General features: G+C 35.8%; 2 protein-coding genes across 2 annotated transcripts; both read left to right on the top strand.

The window, feature by feature from the left end:
- Nucleotides 1–504: 504 nt before the first annotated feature.
- LOC132269539 (uncharacterized) lies at nt 505–6,561 on the top strand. Its single transcript, XM_059770770.1, has 7 exons — nt 505–826; nt 1,854–1,909; nt 2,115–3,025; nt 3,747–3,945; nt 4,050–4,235; nt 4,409–4,785; nt 5,999–6,561. The coding sequence occupies exons 1-7, from the start codon at nt 642–644 to the stop codon at nt 6,137–6,139; spliced, it is 2,055 nt and encodes a 684-aa protein (XP_059626753.1). The 5' UTR covers nt 505–641; the 3' UTR covers nt 6,140–6,561.
- A 3,707-nt stretch (nt 6,562–10,268) lies between these two features.
- On the top strand, nt 10,269–18,860 carry LOC132269538 (general transcription factor IIH subunit 2). Its single transcript, XM_059770769.1, has 5 exons — nt 10,269–10,570; nt 11,958–12,279; nt 13,264–13,725; nt 14,575–14,950; nt 18,133–18,860. Exons 2-5 carry the CDS (start codon nt 11,962–11,964, stop codon nt 18,279–18,281), a joined length of 1,305 nt encoding a protein of 434 aa, XP_059626752.1. The 5' UTR covers nt 10,269–10,570; nt 11,958–11,961; the 3' UTR covers nt 18,282–18,860.
- The last annotated feature ends 306 nt before the right edge of the window (nt 18,861–19,166 follow it).

The raw sequence follows: 19,166 nt of genomic DNA, 5'->3' as shown, positions 1-19,166 counted from the left end.
ACAAACGTAAAGTGCAAAATACACTCTTTATGACATTTTCTATCAATTTAGTAATTAAAATATCTAAAATATACTTCCAATAAAAATAAAAACAATGAAAAGACAAAATGTCCAAAACTTTAACCGATGTGTGAAGGATATTGTGGGATTTTAAGAGAACTTTCTCATTAAAATTAATCATATGGCAATTTGCTACAAATTTTTAAATGTTGGTTCATATTACTAAATAATGGATTAGTTTTTTTACACATTTTTTATATAGTATGATTTTTTTTCACTTTACCCTTTTACAAAATAAATTGGCGGCATATATAATAATAATAATAATAATAATAATTATTATTATTATTATATGATTGCACTATTAAGTAATATTAAATATTAAATATTAATTTAGAAATATTATTCACTAAATTAATAACAAAATACTTTTCTTTTTTGGAAAGTATTATTTATAGCACTGCAAGGAAAGAAAGCCCATTATATGGTAATTAATTACTATTGGTCCAGGACTCGGACGCTCCCTCCAATATCCGACCGAAATTAGACTATTTTGAAAGACAAATCAATTAGGCTGTGTTGAGTGTGTACCATGGCGGTTTCTCTCACAGTCTGATCAAAACGAAACCTAATTTTCCACCATGGACGGAGGAGGAGGAGACAAGGGCTCGCCCGCATCGAAGCCCTCGAAGTTCGCGGTGTACCAGAACCCAGCCCTTTCCGCTGCCCTAACCACCACCAGTCTCCGCCCTTCTAAGTCCACATTCATCCGCATCCTAACCCTCTCAATCGCCTCCGCCGTCGCTCTCCTCAGCTTCATTGCCAGGTACATATGCGTGTGTTTTATGTTTGTATATATGTATTTTATTGTACTTGGGAAGCTAGAGTTTCTATTGATTTCTTACAGCTTCGAGTTCTGTATTTCGAAAATATAGTAAATTGTTTTGCATGTATTTATGTCAGTATAGTGTAGCTCAACTGGAAACTAGTGTTATTGTTGTTGTTTTTTTTTTTTTTTTTTAATTTATTTTGGGTGATAAGCAAGACGATAATTGGAAACTAGATTTGCTATGAGTTTTGTACAACTCTGATTGTTTTTTATTTTTTATTTATATTAATTTGAGCAGTATAAAAGCTTTTACTACACGCACAGATATATTTTCACTTATTTTATAATTCAGTTTGAGAAATTAGGGGTTTATATTGGGTTGTTACAACCTCCTAGTGTTCAGCCTTTTGGGTTGAATTCAACCGAGGCCTGGGATCTCCTGCATGTTATTTTTACATCCTTTAGAGTTTATTTCACATGCTTTTTGTTATTTTTTTAGTTTGGATTTTGAAAGGAATTCGACCTAGGAGAAGGAAATCCCTATGAATGATTAAAGATTGATTCCTAGGATTGGGCCATTTATTTTATTTTCAGGTTATTCTTTCCAGAAAGCAACTGGAGGTTTAGGATTGTGTGGCATTAGGGGAAAAATGTGTTTTTGATTATATCAATTTATTGCCGTTGTTTGGTTGCGCTGAGGAAACCTAATAAAAAGAATAGGTGATGAAATTTGACGGTTAACATTTGCTATTGTTTTGCTCTGTAATTTTAAGGAAACCAAATTCTGTACTAAACATGTATAAGAATATGATTGACTGAATTATTTAGTTATTTTTATTTATTTCAAGAACTGAAACAGCAGATTTTTTTTATAAGTCTTAATTATTTTATTCATTTTATATTTCTTCGGTTTGGAAGCAACCAAAATAAGTTCAAAAAATAGAAGAATTCATGTCCTGAAAATTGTTTTATATGTTGTCAACTTCATATGGCTAATGTAATAACTTATCTTGAATTTTTGAAGGGAAAATGGGATTATTGACTGTTTGAGACTCAGATATGTTTCTGAAGAGGTTGCTTGTAAGTAATCCAGTTCAAATGGCTTGTCTTGCTTAGTTCTTGTACAGCTCTTGGGATGCGTTCCCCTTTTGAACGCCTTCTAATACACTTTTATTTATCAAAAAAAAAAAAAAAAAAAAAAAAAAAAAAAGGCTTGTCTTGCTTAGTTTAATGCATTGTCTGATTGTTATAATGTGATTTCAAATATCTTGTTATTGTTTTTCAGATTTTTTTGCCAAAGCAATGCAAACTATGGTGGGTTTCTTTCTAATTGGAACCATGCTTGCCCTTGTAAAAGCTATTCTCCTGTGGAGAGAAAAGAATGCTGGTTTGACATTTATATCACCATCTAAAGGATTGAAGGAGCAAACATGTCTTACAAACCGACAACTAGGGCTTTTAGGAATGAGGCCAAAGGTTGAACAGGTTTCATCTGAACCTTCAAAGAGACCTCCTAAATCCAAATCCAACACAGCATCTCCTCTGGATGTTCTTGTCCCACTTCATCAGTCAGTTATTACTTCAAATCGTTCATCTCGTATTAGTGGCAACAAATCAAATTCCAATAGCGGGAGTAAGATGCACTCTTTCAATACGCCATCCAAATCACCGAGTTCTTCATCACCATTATTTCTTGCCCCTGCAGCTGCTTCTCAGTTACCTTCTAATCAGACTTCACCAGGTTTCGATCAATTAGTCACCACCCCTTGGTTGAATAAGCGAACCTCCTTTTCTAAAGAGATAACGACAGAAGAAAGGCTTGAGCAGTTTTTGGTTGATGTTGGCGAGAAAATATCTGAATCAGCTAGTAAACTAGCAACTCCACCGCCCACCATTAATGGGTTTGGCATAGCCAGCCCTAATACCATTGCAAGTTCAGCTAACACCTCTGGAACTACAAGAAGTACACCGTTGAGGCCTGTCAGGATGTCACCTGGTTCCCAGAAGTTCAGCACTCCCCCTAAGAAAGGAGAGGGTGACTTTCCACCACCTATGTCCATGGAAGAGTCAATTGAAGCTTTTGAGCATCTGGGCATTTATCCTCAGATTGAGCTATGGCGTGACCGCCTTAGACAGTGGTTTTCTTCTCTTTTGCTAAATCCTCTACTTAACAAAATTGAAACCAGTCACATCCAGGTGTGTCATTATCTAATGATATTATTGTCTTCCTTCCTGCACCTTATCTTCTAATAGTTTGGTTGCATTGCTATTAATATGGGTGCAAATATGTCCAGAAAGTCGGTGCCCATACTATATCTAGTAACTAGTTATATTGCTATGTATTCAATAAGTATGTTTCTTAACACATTGAGATTTGGTGGGAAATATTCTCCATCATTTGGTGCCATGTGTAACTTGGAATTTGTGAATTGTAAAAGGAAAAGAAACTATAACTTGAAATGGGGAAATTAGTGGAAAGATATCATTAGTAAGTTATCAATGATTTTTTGAAAATTAAAAGTAGTATGGGTAGGAGTGGATTGGGGTTCAGATGAGCAGGCAGGAAGGGAAATTGAGGAGGTACCTCTAAGGAGGCAAACGCCTTGAATAGTTCAATTGGAGGCTAAAGTCTAAGGAGTTATTTTCGAAATAGGGTGGCAGGAACAAGAAATTTTTTATTTGTAGACTTGCAAGCACCCATAAAAGGTCAAATCATATTGTGAAGGTACCTCTTGTTGGGAGGAAAAGAATAGAGTGGAAAAGTTTGGAGCAACGCACTCCACTTTAATGAGGCATTATAATTTTATCTCCTGGAGTGGCACCCTAGGCTTGGTGTGATGGGATCACAGAAGATAAAATCTCAGTGCAATTTTAATCTGTTTCATGCTTATATACTTTCAGTTTCTCGTTCTTGCAGGTAATGCAAGCAGCTACTAAACTTGGTATCTCAATTACAATCAGTCAAGTCGGCAGTGACCTATCAACTACGGGGACTTCTACTACTGTCTCTCCAATTGAGAGGACTAATGAATGGCAGCCAGCATATACTCTTGATGAAGAAGGACTTCTTCATCAGTTGCGTGCTACTCTTGTGCAAGCTCTTGATGCTTCAATGCGTAAGTTGCTTCACCTTTATCATTTGTAATATTCAGATTGCTGGATCCTTCTTGTTTATAGATCTCTTAAGAGAATTTCATGCATATCTTCTCGTAATTTGCAGCAAAGTTGCCTTTGGGGAGTTTTCAACAATCCCCACAACAGAACCCTTTGATCCCTATTATACAGGAGTGTATTGATGCCATCACTGAGCACCAGAGGCTTCATGCCTTAATGAAAGGAGAGTGGGCTAAGGGTTTGTTACCCCAAAGCAGTGTCCGTGCAGATTATACGGTACAAAGAATTAGGGGTAATTGTATTCTTAATCTCTCACTGTATGCTTCTTGCCTATTTTTTCTCTCCCATAATGATCTGGAATAGATTATGGAAAAAAAGAAAAGAAAAGAAAAAATGGGTAGATATTAAGGAACAATTTGGACATGTAACTTATCCTTTCATCACCCGCTTGTCAAATTTTCTCAGAGCTTGCGGAAGGAACCTGCTTAAAGAACTATGAATATCTAGGAAATGGGGAAGTTTATGACAAAGTGAACAAGAAGTGGACTCTGGAGCTTCCTACTGATTCTCACTTGCTCTTGTATCTATTCTGTGCTTTCCTGGAACACCCAAAGTGGATGTTGCATGTGGATCCTACATCTTATGCAGGAGCACAGTCTAGCAAGAATCCTTTATTTCTGGGTGTTCTGCCTCCAAAAGAAAGGTTTCCTGAAAAGTACTTAGCTGTCATATCTGGTGTGCCTTCTGCCCTTCATCCAGGAGCTTGTATATTGGCTGTTGGAAGGCAAACCCCCCCGATCTTTGCATTATACTGGGATAAGAAGCCACAGTTCTCTATTCAGGCAAGTAATATCCTAATATGTTACCGTGTTACATTGGTTGTAACTTATATCATATTTGATACTATTTTTTTTCTTTTTCTCTTTTTTTGCCGTTTTGCTTGCATATTTTTACTAAAATAATATAGTGATTGTCACATGAGTATTTTCTTTGTTTAATCCTTTCTTTTCTTTTAAGTTGACTTTTCTCAACGTTCCAATTATCATGCTTTGAATAGAGATGCAGTATATCTGGTTGACAAATCATGTTGGATAGAAACTTAACTTACTATTGTTGAAAAGATCATATGTTAGCCTTAATATACTTTTGGGAATCGGAGCAAAAAATAATTTCCAATACAATGGATTGTTGGGGCATAATCGAAACCAGAAAAACTCATGACATGGAACCTTGAACTGGATTTAGTACTGAACTACACTTTAAGCTATCAAAGTTACAAAGACAACGTTTATAAGCTTTTTCTGCTATATAACTTACAATATAGAAACTGTGGAATTGAACTCTGCAGTGCATTTATGGAACTTGCTTTTAATACTTCATGTCACTCGTGTAATTATATTGCATCAAGGAAATGAAGTCCTTTAGTTGAATTTGGGCTGTTCACTGCAAAATGATTTAAAACTGAAACATTTCCCCAAATCTTCGGGTCTCACCAAACACCATAAAATGAGGTAAATGGTTCTGAAAATTATTTTATGCTGAATTGTGTGGAGTGTTACTGTTGAAAAAAAGGAAAATAAAAAATAAAAAAATCACAAAACATTAAAATTGCAACAATAAGTGATAAACTCAGGCAGAGACGGATAACTTGTTTCCCTGAAAAGAAAACTTAAAATTTCTTTTTATCATATGGGGTGCACTTTCTACAGCCATAAAGGTCAGAAAGGGGAAAAACCTACAAAGGGACCATGGCTAACCTCAAACGGTTGGATAAGCTGACAATAAGGATGGTTGCCATTTTTTGACCAGATGAAGGACATAACTGTTAGCTGCCTTTTATAGGTCATCTACAGTGTTGTTTAAATTCTTCTACAAATTAATGGCATTTCCTAGCATTATTCCTCTCATCATGTACGCGCACACATGCTCTAAAAGTTTTTAACCTTAATGTGTCAATAATATAAATCGTCCACAGAATTGTTATATTATATTGGTCTTAAAGTAACACTATTGGTCTCTCTTTTTTCCCCTAATTTTATTGGTCTTTATTTTCAGGGAAGAACAACACTATGGGATTCCATATTGCTTATGTGCCATAGGATTAAGATTGGATATGGAGGGATAGTTCGGGGCATGCATCTTGGTTCGTCAGCTTTACGCATTCTCCCAGTTCTTGATCCGGAAACTGAAAACTAAGAAACTTGCAAGGCATGTTGTGGTTAACTCTGAAGTACAGAGGACTAATATCAATGTATGCATGTCAACAAGGCATGATGATCCTTCTGAACATGTTGGGCCAGATGAAACTCGCGAGACGTGCATCGATGCAAGACTCCTAGCTACAACTTTTTTTTTTTTTAATTTGCATGCTCGAGAAGTCCGATCCTTTTAGAGATGCCCCTTTCGCGGTCCTTTGATGATAACTTGAAGTTGCACTTCTGGTTGTTCTAATTATAAAACTTGAGGTGACAGCTCGTAGCAGAGAATTGGAGAATAGTTTATGTTTTGTGATGGTATTTCTTCTGGTCTGTACTTCTTACAGACTCTTACTTTTATTTTTACCCAGGGCTAAAAGTTTATCATCCGATGACATCACATTGTGATAACCCTGTTTGTTAGTGCACTAACCTTTCCCTAAGGGTGCCATAGATGCAATTTTAAGGGTGAATTACTTCTGATGCGCACTACAAGGATTTCTAGTGACTTAATTTGGTGGCCCTTAAATTATATCCCAAATCAGGGTGTGCCTAATTTTTGATAAATATAAATTCTCCAATTTTTTTTTTTTTTTTTCTCTCTCTTTCTCTCTCTCGCTCTTCGGTAAGTAAATTCTCCTTTTTGTTGATTGGTTGAGTTCCTCAAAATCGCTATATCAATGAGCAGGGAGATGTCATCAAGGTTGCTGAAGTAAAAGGACTCAACCCAGGGTTGATGATCCTGTTTCTTTTTTTGCTTTTTTTTTTTTTTTTTTTTTTTTTTTTTTGGGTACTGCTGATCTTGGTTGGTCTATATGTGTGCATGCTACCTGCACACACTACTGATATGTGTGTGTGTGGATGGTTGAGTCATGGTTGATTTTGTGTACTAAGACATGATTGATATCCTAAGATGTCGTCTCTTGAAGGTAGAAGGGAAGAACAACCAACAAAGAATCCTCTTCGTTTTTGGATCCCCTTGAATGTTTAGCTGAAGAGTGAAATTTTTTAAGAACTCTCTTAAACTTAGTTGAACATTTCAAATCAAACACAAAATTTAAAATTTTTCTGAATTGAATATAAATGGTCTCACTAATATCTTTGGTCAAACATTAATAAGAGAATTCTTAACAACCTTATCAACATGCCAGTGGCCTAGCGGTACCAGGTCTCAACTTTCCAAAGGGAAGTAAGGGTTCGAGCTACCAGGTCTTAACTTTCCAAAGGGAGGTTAGGGTTCGAGCTTCAGTTATCTGTCTAATATTTATGTCAATCGTTGTAATTTGGAACTATGATTAGGGTTGAAAATGATAAAAGATTATTCACTTTTGTCGACGAACCCAAAATAATGGGTAAATTACAGGAAATCTCCTTAAATTATATGTGATAGAAAATGTCTTTGTTGCAAAAATATTCTTTCAAATCTTATATTTATCAAAATTTTATATGGTTCCGTGTCTCATTGTGATTGGCTAGGTTGCTACCAAAATGATCACTCACCGTCAAGTTTGATACCGACATAGCAAAAACGATAAAATCATTCACAAAAAACGAGGGTTATCTTGAGTCTACAAAGATAGGGTAGTTTGAAACAACAAACTAGAAAAAAAATTCATAAAAAAATTCTGAAATATTTGCCCTTGGAGTGCATCGTTTTTATAATAAATAAAATTCTAAAACTGTAAAAGAAACTAGTAATAATTAAAAGAAACTAATTGTTTTAAGTAATTATCAATATACAACATGAAACAAGTGACTGCCAAGATCTGTTTAGCTTATTGATTTCACTAGAAGTTTACTAGTCAAAGGAATGAAAATATATGTGAAATGGTTACTAGCCCACAAACAAGAAATTTCCCACGAAAATGAACACGCTAAAGGTGTTCAAACTGCTTAGAAGGAACATGTAAAAATGAGATCCAAGCCCTCCAGCAAATTAGGGAATTGGCCACCTGCTCAAATTAGATGTTGCCAAATTTTCGCATTTGTATCAACTGAATCACAAACGATATACAGAGGCCTTTAGCACCAAATCATAACAATATCAATTATACATGAACCATGGTTCATAACAATATCAATTATACATGAACTATGGTAGAGCAAAGTGTTCGACACATTGGACAGGTATTATTTCTTGGCAACCACACGCACAAGCAATCATTATGGAATACATGTGAACATGGCATTCTTGCAATTGCTGTCCCCATCAAGTAGGGGTGCGAGGCAACTCTCTCTAAGGAACTCGGCAAAATAGCCCCGTAACTTCGAGAGAAGGGGTGCCCCCTCACAAAGGGGGTCACAGTGACCAGGCCCGGGCGACTATTTAACAAAAAAAACAGGTCTCCACAAAGTCTTACGGGGGCTGACGCCTGCCCAGTGCCGGAAGGTCAAGGAAGTTGGTGACCTGATGACAGGAAAGCCGGCGACCGAAACGGCGGCCGTAACTATAACGATCCTAAGGTAGCGAAATTCCTTGTCGGTAAGTTCCGACCCGCACGAAAGGTGTAACGATCTGGGCACTGTCTCGGAGAGAGGCTCGGTGAAATAAACATGTCTGTGAAGATGCGGACTACCTGTACCTGGACAGAAAGACCCTATGAAGCTTTTCAAGTGGACACATTGAACACTTGTGCTCCCAATATAATCAATCATTCAATCGGTACACCTTCACTGCAGGCTCAATTTCTTTAAAATAAATGGTAGCAATTGATTCACTACCTAGAAAAGACCTTAACCTTGTTAGACTAGCCAAATGGTCATTCCTAATTGGTACCTCATCATCATCAACCATTAAGTCATCATCCTCAATTCCTTCTTGTAATTCAACATAGACCTCAACTTTGTGCTCTTCTTCAACTTCAAGAACGTTTCCATATTCGCAACTACTGCATTCTTCGTGAAAATCTTCATCCAGCAAAGAAGATTTGAAGATGTTTTCGCGATCAAAGTTGTTGAAAGCACATGTACTCTCCACAAAAGCATCTACAACGACGACGATCTTGGGCTTTCTTGAAGGAAACCAGTTTAGTATGGAACTGAACTGAAAATTGGCAACAAGGTGCTTAAATATGACTTGTGAAATAATATAAGCATTACTCTTTTTCAAGAAAACTTCTGTGTAATCGACCAATGATTCTAAGGAGTCTCGAGACACCAAGTGTTCGAGAACGAAAGGGAAAACGTAGACCTTCTTCAATGTGAAATCAGTTTTGACTCCCCCAACAATAACATCGGTTGATAGACGGAGCATCAACACTCCTTCAGATTCAGAAATCTTGTTACTGGAAACATTTTCGGTTCACTTAAACACACGAACTGCTACTTCATGAATCTTTTCAGCCACATCCATCTTCTCTCTCAACAAAAAAAATTGAAGTTATGTTGATTTTAAGATTGTACCTGTATATGGCCTACGTGACCGTCTTATCTTTCTTTGGTTGCAAACTTTCTGTCCCTGTTAGACTCTAATCCCATATAGAACAGAAGAGCATAACGTTAAAATAAAATTATGAACAGTTTTTTTTTCTATTTTTTGCAAACTCATTAGAATAAAGAAAAATTACTACCAAAATTTACCTTTATTTTAAAAAAAAAATCCTTTAAGAATAATTAATTCTACCTTTTTTTTTTTTTTTTTTTTAGTTCTAAATTCCTAAAAATCTTTTCATTTATTCTCTTATTAAATTAGCCCGATAGCGAAGTAAACTCCTTCGTATTGTCATGTTTAGAGACTTCACACCTCTAATTTTAATTTAATATTTTTATTTAAAAAAAAGTTTATCTAATTAATGAATATTATTATTTAAACTCATGTTGTAATATTCATTAATTATATTTAAATATAAAAAGATAGGATTTATTGACTTATTTAAACTCGTATTGTAATATTCATTAATTAAATATATATTTTTAAAATAAAAATATTAAATTAAAAATTAGGGGTGTGAAATCTCCGACAATACAAAAGAGTTTACTCCTTAGCCTCCGTTGTGGGGCATATCTGTGGCGTATAAGATTATATAATATTTGAATAAATATATACAAATTTCTTATTTCTATTTAGCAATTATATAATAATTAATAATTTAAAACTTAAATACTCCCTCCCACTCATTTTAAATGGCATCTTCCGAAACCCTGACTCACGAAAACAACTTCAACCTTATTGGTCTTGAAAAAAATTATGACACCTGTCTTGAGAAAACTAGAACTCGGCGGTAATTTCACCTGCAACAACACAAGAGGTCAGTATACCTTGGAGGGACAGAAGAGTGCTCGGCGATCAGCTGATAGGCGACCACTTTGAAGGACTCTCGTCGTCTGAAAAACCCTAAATCCTAATCCCCTTTCTAAGGCGATTCGACATTCGAAGGTGTCAGGCAACACTATTTTAAACTTACTTCCGTGGATTAAAGCTTCGATTGGCAAGGCTAGTACAAAAAACTTCTTTTACCCATTTCAGTTTTCTTGAAATTTTTGGATTTTTCCACTGTCATTATTGCTTATTTTGCATGATTTGATGCGTATTTATGTTGGAGATTGGCTTCAGTTTAATTTTGGAGGTTGTATGAGTATACGTATGTATAGGCATATGTAGAGTTTGGGTTTTTTTTTTTTTTTTTTTTTTTTTTTTTTTTTTTTTTTTTTTTTGTGATTTTGGGTTCAATTTCCTTTTATTTATTAAAATTTTTTTTTTTTTATGAAACTTTATTTGATGATTAATCTTGTCTTGTATGGATTTGGTGATGATTTATATGTACTATGTGCGCGCGCGCGCGTATATATATATATATATATATATATATAGATAGATAGATTGCGGTTTTGGGGATTTGGAGGGTTTTTGGGTTAAATTTTAAGTTGTTTATTTTTTGTCCTGTTTGGTTATAATTGATACTGAATATGTTTTCAATTGCTTTGGTTGGAGATTTCATTGAGTTTAATGCATTGTGACTTGTGATTCCTGTGTATATATGTGTGTGCATATACGAGCTATGGGCTTGCGGGTTTTCTATCTTGCAATTAATTTTTATTATATTTATTATTATTATTTTTGTAGTAGTCATTTTCTTGATTTCTTTTTTTGCATTTTTGTATTTGTGTGTATGTGTGTGGGGGTAGAACAACCCATATTTGTCATATTAGTTGGAACGAATTTTTATTTTATCATGTTTAATGTGGCCCCCTGAAATGAAGTTCAAAATTTTTTTTTCCCTAGTTGGTACTCACACACGCGTCTCTACTTAGACTTGAACTCCTGACCTCCCTTTGAGACGTAAAAGACTGATACCGCTAGGCCACCGGCCCGTTGGTATGAAATTCTAATTCTGTGTTTGCTTAACACTGAATTTAGTATTTCTATCCTCATTTTGCAGATTCAATAGCCACATATAGTTCATATCTGAGCTTATATGTCTCTGCATATTTTTCTCTCTAGAGCATACACTGAATTGGTTTGAGTAGCTTAATTTGAGACATAGAAATTACTAGTTCAGAAGAAGTTTTCCGCAATAGGGCCTGAAATTCACTTATTAATGCACGAATTAAGAACTGCCTATAACATTTAAGTTTTCAAAATGATGAGTTTATGGGTACTTATTCACCAATGTGTTCAATAGTGGCTTCACAACATAAATTGGTAAGCATTCTTCAATATTTGGAATCTCATTGTCATATAAGTAACATCAATGTGTCAGAATCATTAGTGCAAGTTCTTTTTTTTTTTTTTTTTTATTTTATTTTACTTTTTTAATTTTTATTCAGAAAATTTCATTTCTTTACTCACTATTTAAAGAATGGTTGCACCCTACTTGTAGAAATATGAACCATATCGAACACTGGGAATTCAACAATGGTGAAGGAAGACAATTTAACAGAATTCTAGAAGAACAGGAGGAAGAAGATGAAGACAACGAAAATGGGAGAGGTCTTGAGGCTTGGGAGAGAGCTTATGCGGATGAAAGGTCATGGGAGTCTCTGCAAGAGGATGAGTCTGGACTTCTTCGCCCCATTGACAACAAAATCCTCTACCATGCTCAATATCGTCGACGCCTCCGCGCTCTCTCCGCCACTGCATCTACTGCTCGAATTCAGAAGGGCCTCATTCGCTTTCTCTACGTTGTTGCTGATTTCTCCAGGGTAATTGATTAATTACTTTGAAACCGTATCAACTGAATTCATTCCATTGCTTCTTGACTTGTATTCCATTTTGGATTTGGGGCAAACAGAACCACATAATAATGTATTCCACTTGGGGTTTCATTTAGGAAGAGTCTACTAATAATCCCAGGAATGTTTTTCAATTGGAACCTGCTTCTACTTTTGAAACAATGACCATTAGGGGTTATTAACTGATGCCGCATTTTAAGAAGCATGTATTTTTTCATCTCCGCCCATTTCACATCTTGTGAGATTGGATATTCTCACCTTTGTTCAGTGGGAATAGAATTTTAGACTAATGACAATAGGATTGATATTTTGAAGGTAATTAAATATGTAGATATATGTTATTTTAGATATCCTTTCATAAATTATGTAAATATAAGTCATTTTAAATATCACTTATTAAAAAAAATCATTTTAAATATTTATATCTAAACTCCAACCAGACATTTCTCTAACTATGATATGAAAATTGGAATTATTTAGTTAATATTCAAACGACTGATTTTTTATTGAAAATATTGACTCTAAAAAAGGTTTGGTTAATGCTTTTGATTGACCTTTTATTTTCAAGTACTACGGTTGGCAGTTTAAGCGACTAGGCAATTATAATTTCTTAAGCTAAAATTTTACTTTAGAAGCCTCTTTTGGATTGGAATTCTCTTTTATTTTAAGGAATTTGTGGTGGTTGTGGAAAATTTGCAACCTACATCTAGTTAGCCCCCGGTGAGTACTTTATTTTTCTGTGTTGGTAAGCCTTCTCCGAAGGCATATCCTACATATTAGGCACTAGCTTAGGAGACCAGAAAATTGGTTAATTATTTGAGAATAATATAAATCATAGCTAGATGGTCTAGGACGATGCATATTTGAAAGTCATGATATTTCTCAACTTCAAGGATCATAATATTTTCCTACTTGATTCTTAATTTTTTTTTATTTTATAATTCTGATGTGTAGGCAGCTGCAGAGATGGACTTCCGACCAAGCCGAATGGCTGTAGTTGCAAAGCAAATTGAGGCTTTCATTAGGGAGTTCTTTGACCAGAATCCGCTTAGTCAAATTGGCCTGGTAACTATAAAAGACGGGGTTGCTCAATTCTTAACGGATCTTGGTGGCAGTCCTGAGTCGCACATTAAAGCATTGACGGGTAAATTGGAGTGCTCTGGTGATTCCTCACTTCAGAATGCCCTTGAACTCATCCATGACAATCTTAATCAAATCCCATCATATGGTCACCGCGAAGTTCTCATCTTCTATTCATCTCTAAGTACTTGTGATCCTGGAGATATAATGGAAACCATCCAGAAATGCAAGAAATCTAAAATAAGGTGTTCAGTTATTGGTCTCTCTGCGGAGCTCTTTATATGTAAACATCTCTGCCAAGAAACTGGTGGATCATACTCTGTCGCATTGGATGAGGTGAGTTTAACTAACTAATAACGCATTTGGAAACCAGTGGAAGTGATATAACTGAATTTCAAATTTCAGAGTATTTTACATAAAAAGTTTGCTAGTTAAGGTGGTGTTATCCATCCCCAAATCACTAAAATTGATACGTTGGAGAAAGGAGGAGGAAAAAAGAAGAAGAAGAAAGGAAATGACTAGAGGGGCTCCACTTCTTGTGATTCAAAATGCGGAGAGCCACAACCATAGAAATTTAGAAGTGACTTAATTGAACAGTGTTAATTAAAGTAATAATATAGAAACGTGCCAAATGCTCCAAATTGTAGTTCATCACATTCATGATTATATATATATTTTCTTCTTTTGTTAAGTTTTATTAACAATAAAAAATTCCTTGAGTTGCCCCAAGGAGAAACAGATTTAACAGAAGGAACATAGCCCTACTGAAACACCCAGCAGGCAGGACCTCAAAGAACAACCACCAACAAAGAACAGAAAAATAATTATTATTTCTGAACACAATAAGGAAAGAACAAGAATCCAATAAGAAACACAAGACAGGGACCAAGGCTACAAAAGACAGATCACTGCAAAGCCCAATACCAGATTCAGCAGCAGCAATCAGCAGAGAATCAACAAGATGCCATCAGCTCTGAGCTTCAAACCAGTCAAAACACTAATAAAACTAACTAATTTAAACAATTCCTTGGAGGGTGTGTGTGTGTGAGTACCAACTAGGGGAACAAAAAAAATTATCTTATTCTAACTTATAAACTAATGCGTTTAATTTTCTTAGTCTAATTTATATATTCTCTGCAGTCTATGTGTATAATTTTCTTACTCTAATTTATATATTCTCTGCAGTCCCACTTAAAAGAGTTAGTGCTGGAGCATGCACCACCACCTCCAGCAATATCAGAATTTGCAATTGCGAATTTGATAAAGATGGGTTTTCCGCAAAGAGCAGCAGAGGGTGTTGTATCAATTTGTTCGTGTCATAAAGAGGCAAAGGTTGGTGGGGGCTATGCTTGTCCAAGATGCAAAGCACGCGTTTGTGATCTGCCTACTGAATGCCGCATTTGTGGGCTGACTCTTATTTCTTCTCCCCACTTGGCAAGGTCGTATCACCATCTCTTCCCAATAAGACTGTTTGATGAGGTGGCTCCCTCACTTCTGAACATTTCACATAACAGGCTACCAAAAAATTGTTTTGGTTGCCAGCAAAGTCTTCTCAATCCTGGTGAGTACTCTATAGCAAAACCTAGAATCTTGCAATATAGGCAATAATCCTATAAGTAGTTCTTGCAACTAATTATATGTGATAATCCTACACTTCCTGCCATTATCATGTGTTATTGCTCTTGTGCTTGTTTTGGTACTATCGAAGTGATGCACATATGAAATTAGTGTAGTGTGCAGTCACATGGAATGTTGGAATTTGACTTGGCACAAAAAACAATGCAAACAAACATGTTCTTCACAAATCAAGGACTTATCTTCAACAAAAAAACAGCATTTCTAATGTAGAAAAAACATCTAGGTTTGGACTAGGCCAACTGACATCCTTTAATGTAAGTGGCCTGGGTGACAAAAATATATCTCTGATGTACCACCCTTTTGAACTTTTCCCATATTTATAAACTGATAATTCATGTACAAAATTACATGGAGAGAAAATTGTTCGTGAAATTGGAAAGTGTTGGATTATTACTCACTAACTCTTGTTATTATTTGTAGGAAAGCATGGAATATTTCATCTTCCAAAATTGTACATTACAAACTAAATATCATTGTAAAAAATTATCCCCTAATGCTAGATGTTGGTCTTTGATTTACACTATTAACTTCCTGTGAAGCATCTGATTGTGGGTCAACAATGCAATGACCCATGTAGCAGACATGACATATATAAGCAGTGTCATTTTGCTGCTTGGCTGTTTCAAATCCATGATCTCTAGGTCACAATGGAGCAATTTTACTGTTGCGCCAAGGCCCATGTTTGTGCTTACCTTGTGTGGCATTAATGTAACTGAACTTTACCTGAGGCACAGTACATGGATGTGTCTGGTATCTTACAAGACTATGAAATTATCAATATGTGACCTAATTTGTATATTATCTCAAGCAACCGTTTCAAGAAGGCAGAAATTTTATGGTTAAGCTGTCTATCACAATGTAATTAAGAAAGACTAATTTCCTACTGGAAGTGGAACTCTCTTTTCATCAAAGGTGATAACACTGTTTGAAATATTGGGCACTGGATCTTGCAGCATTGAGCCCCTAAATAAAAATGTGTTTTTCAAGTTTGAAGTAGCAAACCCCTATGGTTATAGGTCCAAATCTTATATTTGGCTCTAGCAGACTGAGAATGCAAGATCGAGTCTTTAAAAAGCACACTTCCTTTAAATAGGTTCCAAATGCTATGTGCATATCCAGCTTGTTCGTCCAAGCACCTTAGTTTGTAAGGAACACCAAGGCATATAAGGACCTCAAGATGTGGCCTATATATACTCACGCGTGTCGTGTGTTAATGACGGCATCTCTCTTTTGCTAATGTTACAGTGCTACTAGTTTACCTGACTCGTTCCTAAGCAATTTTTTCTTGTTTGGATGGCTTTTTGAGTTATAGTGTGTTTTGTAGGGGAAAACATGGGTGGGTTAATGTTGGTGTGTTTAAGGTATACATGGGGAAAACACTTATCAAAAAAAAAAAAAAAAGGTATACATGGGGAAAACGTGGGGAAAACATGCGTGTGGGTGTTTTTTAATGCTGGTTTCAGTTGGGTTGAGAAAGATCCAACATTTTTGAGATTCGGTTTGATATGCTAACTCCATTTGGGAGATCAGATCTAACACACGCTTAAGGTCTATGGTGTACAATGAGTTAAGATGGGTCTATGATCTTTGTCGTAGAACAATGGCACCAAATTTGATCCTTGAGTACCACCATTAACCTTTGCTTTGCCCATGGACTGTTTCAATTCAACCTTGATGAGTGTTCCTCGGGGAATGTATATGAGTGACACTTTCCGGAAACCACTGATTTATCATCAATGTGGATCCAAATCTTATAATTGGCTCTAGCAGACTGAGAATGCAAGACCGATTCTGTAAAACACACTTTAATTAGGTGCCAAATGCTATGCGCATATCCAGCTTGTTCTTCCAAGCACCTTAGTTTGTAAGGAACACCAATAAGGACCTCAAGATGGCCCATATTTATACTCACCTTAGTTTCTGGGTATCTACTTTTGCATGGGTACCTTAGATCTGATAGCCAGCCAACTAAGATCAAGCTTGTTTAGTTAAGGCTTGTCAAGTGGCTGTGTAAATGAAATACTGAATATTTTATTTTCACAAGAAAAAATGAAAAAAAGTGTCTTATTTTAATGGAATTACAACTTCAGACAAAAAGTAGCATGAGTGACAATTATGACTATTTATTCTTGTCACTACGTGTTGCCATAGCAAGTAATGCACAAGAATGCATGATTATTTTTCAAGAGCAGTATGCAAAGAGATTATATAAACTGTAACTTATAAAAAAAGAGAGATTATATAAACTGTCAGTTACAATTATTAAGTAACAACAATGTTTAGGCAGCAACTTCTTTGACAATGGAACTCAAGATGACTGAAGCTTGTTTTAAAAAGTGTCATCATAGACATTAAGTCAAAAGTGACCTTAATGTCATGGATTCTTGTCCCACATCAGATCCGGATGGGAAGGGTCTTGGGCTTATAAGGTTGGGTGTTGGCACCACCTAATAGCTTAAGCTTTTGGGTCGGATCGTGAAGTACCCAGCCTGTGATATTAAGCCCTTATTGACTCATGGACTGAAAGGGAAAGAAGATAACAAGTACAACTACTTGTTGATAGTTCTATGTGTAATCTTCACAATTATGCAAATAGAATGTATTATGATGTATGCAGCATGTGTCTAGGGATCTTGTGTTATCAACGTGGTGCTTATTGGTTTCAAATACCATTTTTATGCATAAAAAATTAGTACCTTTCTTCAATTGGACAAGGGCACTGTGCTACAGGAGCTTCAAATGCTATGGGTTCCTAGTGCATTTAAAGCACCTTTGAATGATAATGTTGGATGTGGAATTATTTTTCTGTGTTTAGAGAGAAACAAAATGGGGCCTAATTAATGCGGACAATCAGGCAAAGGTCAATCTTTACAAGATTCAAGAAAAAACATGTTTGTTATCAGTGGATGCTCTTGTGATGACCTTTTGGCTTAACGGATTTGTAGAGGCTGGGTAAACATTATTTTTACTGCAGAGAATGATGGATCAGGAGCACCAAAGTAACAGTGGCTTGTATTTTGTGTATTGTGTATTTTGTGTATGAAATGTATCTCCATGTAAAATACTTCCGATATTTAACTTCTGCTTTTGTTGGTTTTGATGCAGGAAACCAATCTAACCTTACTGTTGCTTGTCCAAAATGTAAACACCACTTTTGCCTTGATTGTGACATCTACATTCACGAGAGCTTGCACAATTGTCCGGGTTGTGAGAGCTCCAGGCATCCCAAGTTGGTCGGTGATAATGTGGAATGACACGCTCTAATTTGTTTCTGCCTCCAAAAAGTTGTTGGAGTTCAGTGATTTCGTCAGTCAATGCAACTGAAGAATGAAACCGTGCCAGAAATCTCCATAAATAATTTCATCGCCCAAAATGGCAGTCCTACTTTGTTGTCATTATTTTTGTAGGTCACATTCAGGCAACCTCGCGACATTCTTAGAAGCGGTGGCCTCAACTTCTAAGGAATCTGACTGTTTTGTGTCCAAGAGTTTACCCGGTGGACTGCTGGTTTTTGGATGTTTTGAGTCATTATTTCTACCCAACACTAGAAAGGAAATGGATCCTCTCTAAGCCTTTTTTTTTTTTTTCCTGTCTAAGCATAGGTAAGCTTAAATCCAAGGATGAGAAAAGTGTCATGTAGGTTCAATGCTACTACGATTTCTAGCACAATTTTATCTCAACAAAAATAAATGAAGTGGGATGTTTCTAACAATTGGATGTGGGCTTGAAGATGCTGAACAGAAAAAAAGTGATCTATTTTAGAAAAGATGCATTAGCACTTGATTTGTAGTGGATCTTTTTATCTTTGCGTATTTATCAAAGATTTTTAATTATTTATTTTATGTTAAAGTGGAAATTACTTGTCATTTTCACTCTGATTATGATCTTGTTTGCTAGAATGATGCTTAGTGCAAAGTTCAGTTTCCTGAGAAATGTCTCTTGCTAGTCTGCTCAGTAAAATGTCCATTTGTTTGTATTACTTTGCTTGTACCGTTGGGACTGAAATGCCATTGGATGCAAAAGGTGCGGCGTTGTATTGCAGAGGACCTGAACATGCAACACATTCCGGGAAAATCAAATTCTCTCACATTCTGTGTCCATACTTTGAAGATTGCGTGACATGAAATCGAAAGATTCAT

The sequence above is a fragment of the Cornus florida genome, unplaced genomic scaffold, assembly GCF_030987335.1.
Source record: "Cornus florida cultivar Cherokee Brave unplaced genomic scaffold, ASM3098733v1 CherokeeBrave_3.0.0_Hap2_Chr08, whole genome shotgun sequence".
NCBI classification, from domain to species: domain Eukaryota; kingdom Viridiplantae; phylum Streptophyta; class Magnoliopsida; order Cornales; family Cornaceae; genus Cornus; species Cornus florida.
The sequence above is the reverse complement of the archived record's forward strand: the minus strand, read 5'-3'. Positions and strand labels throughout refer to the sequence as shown.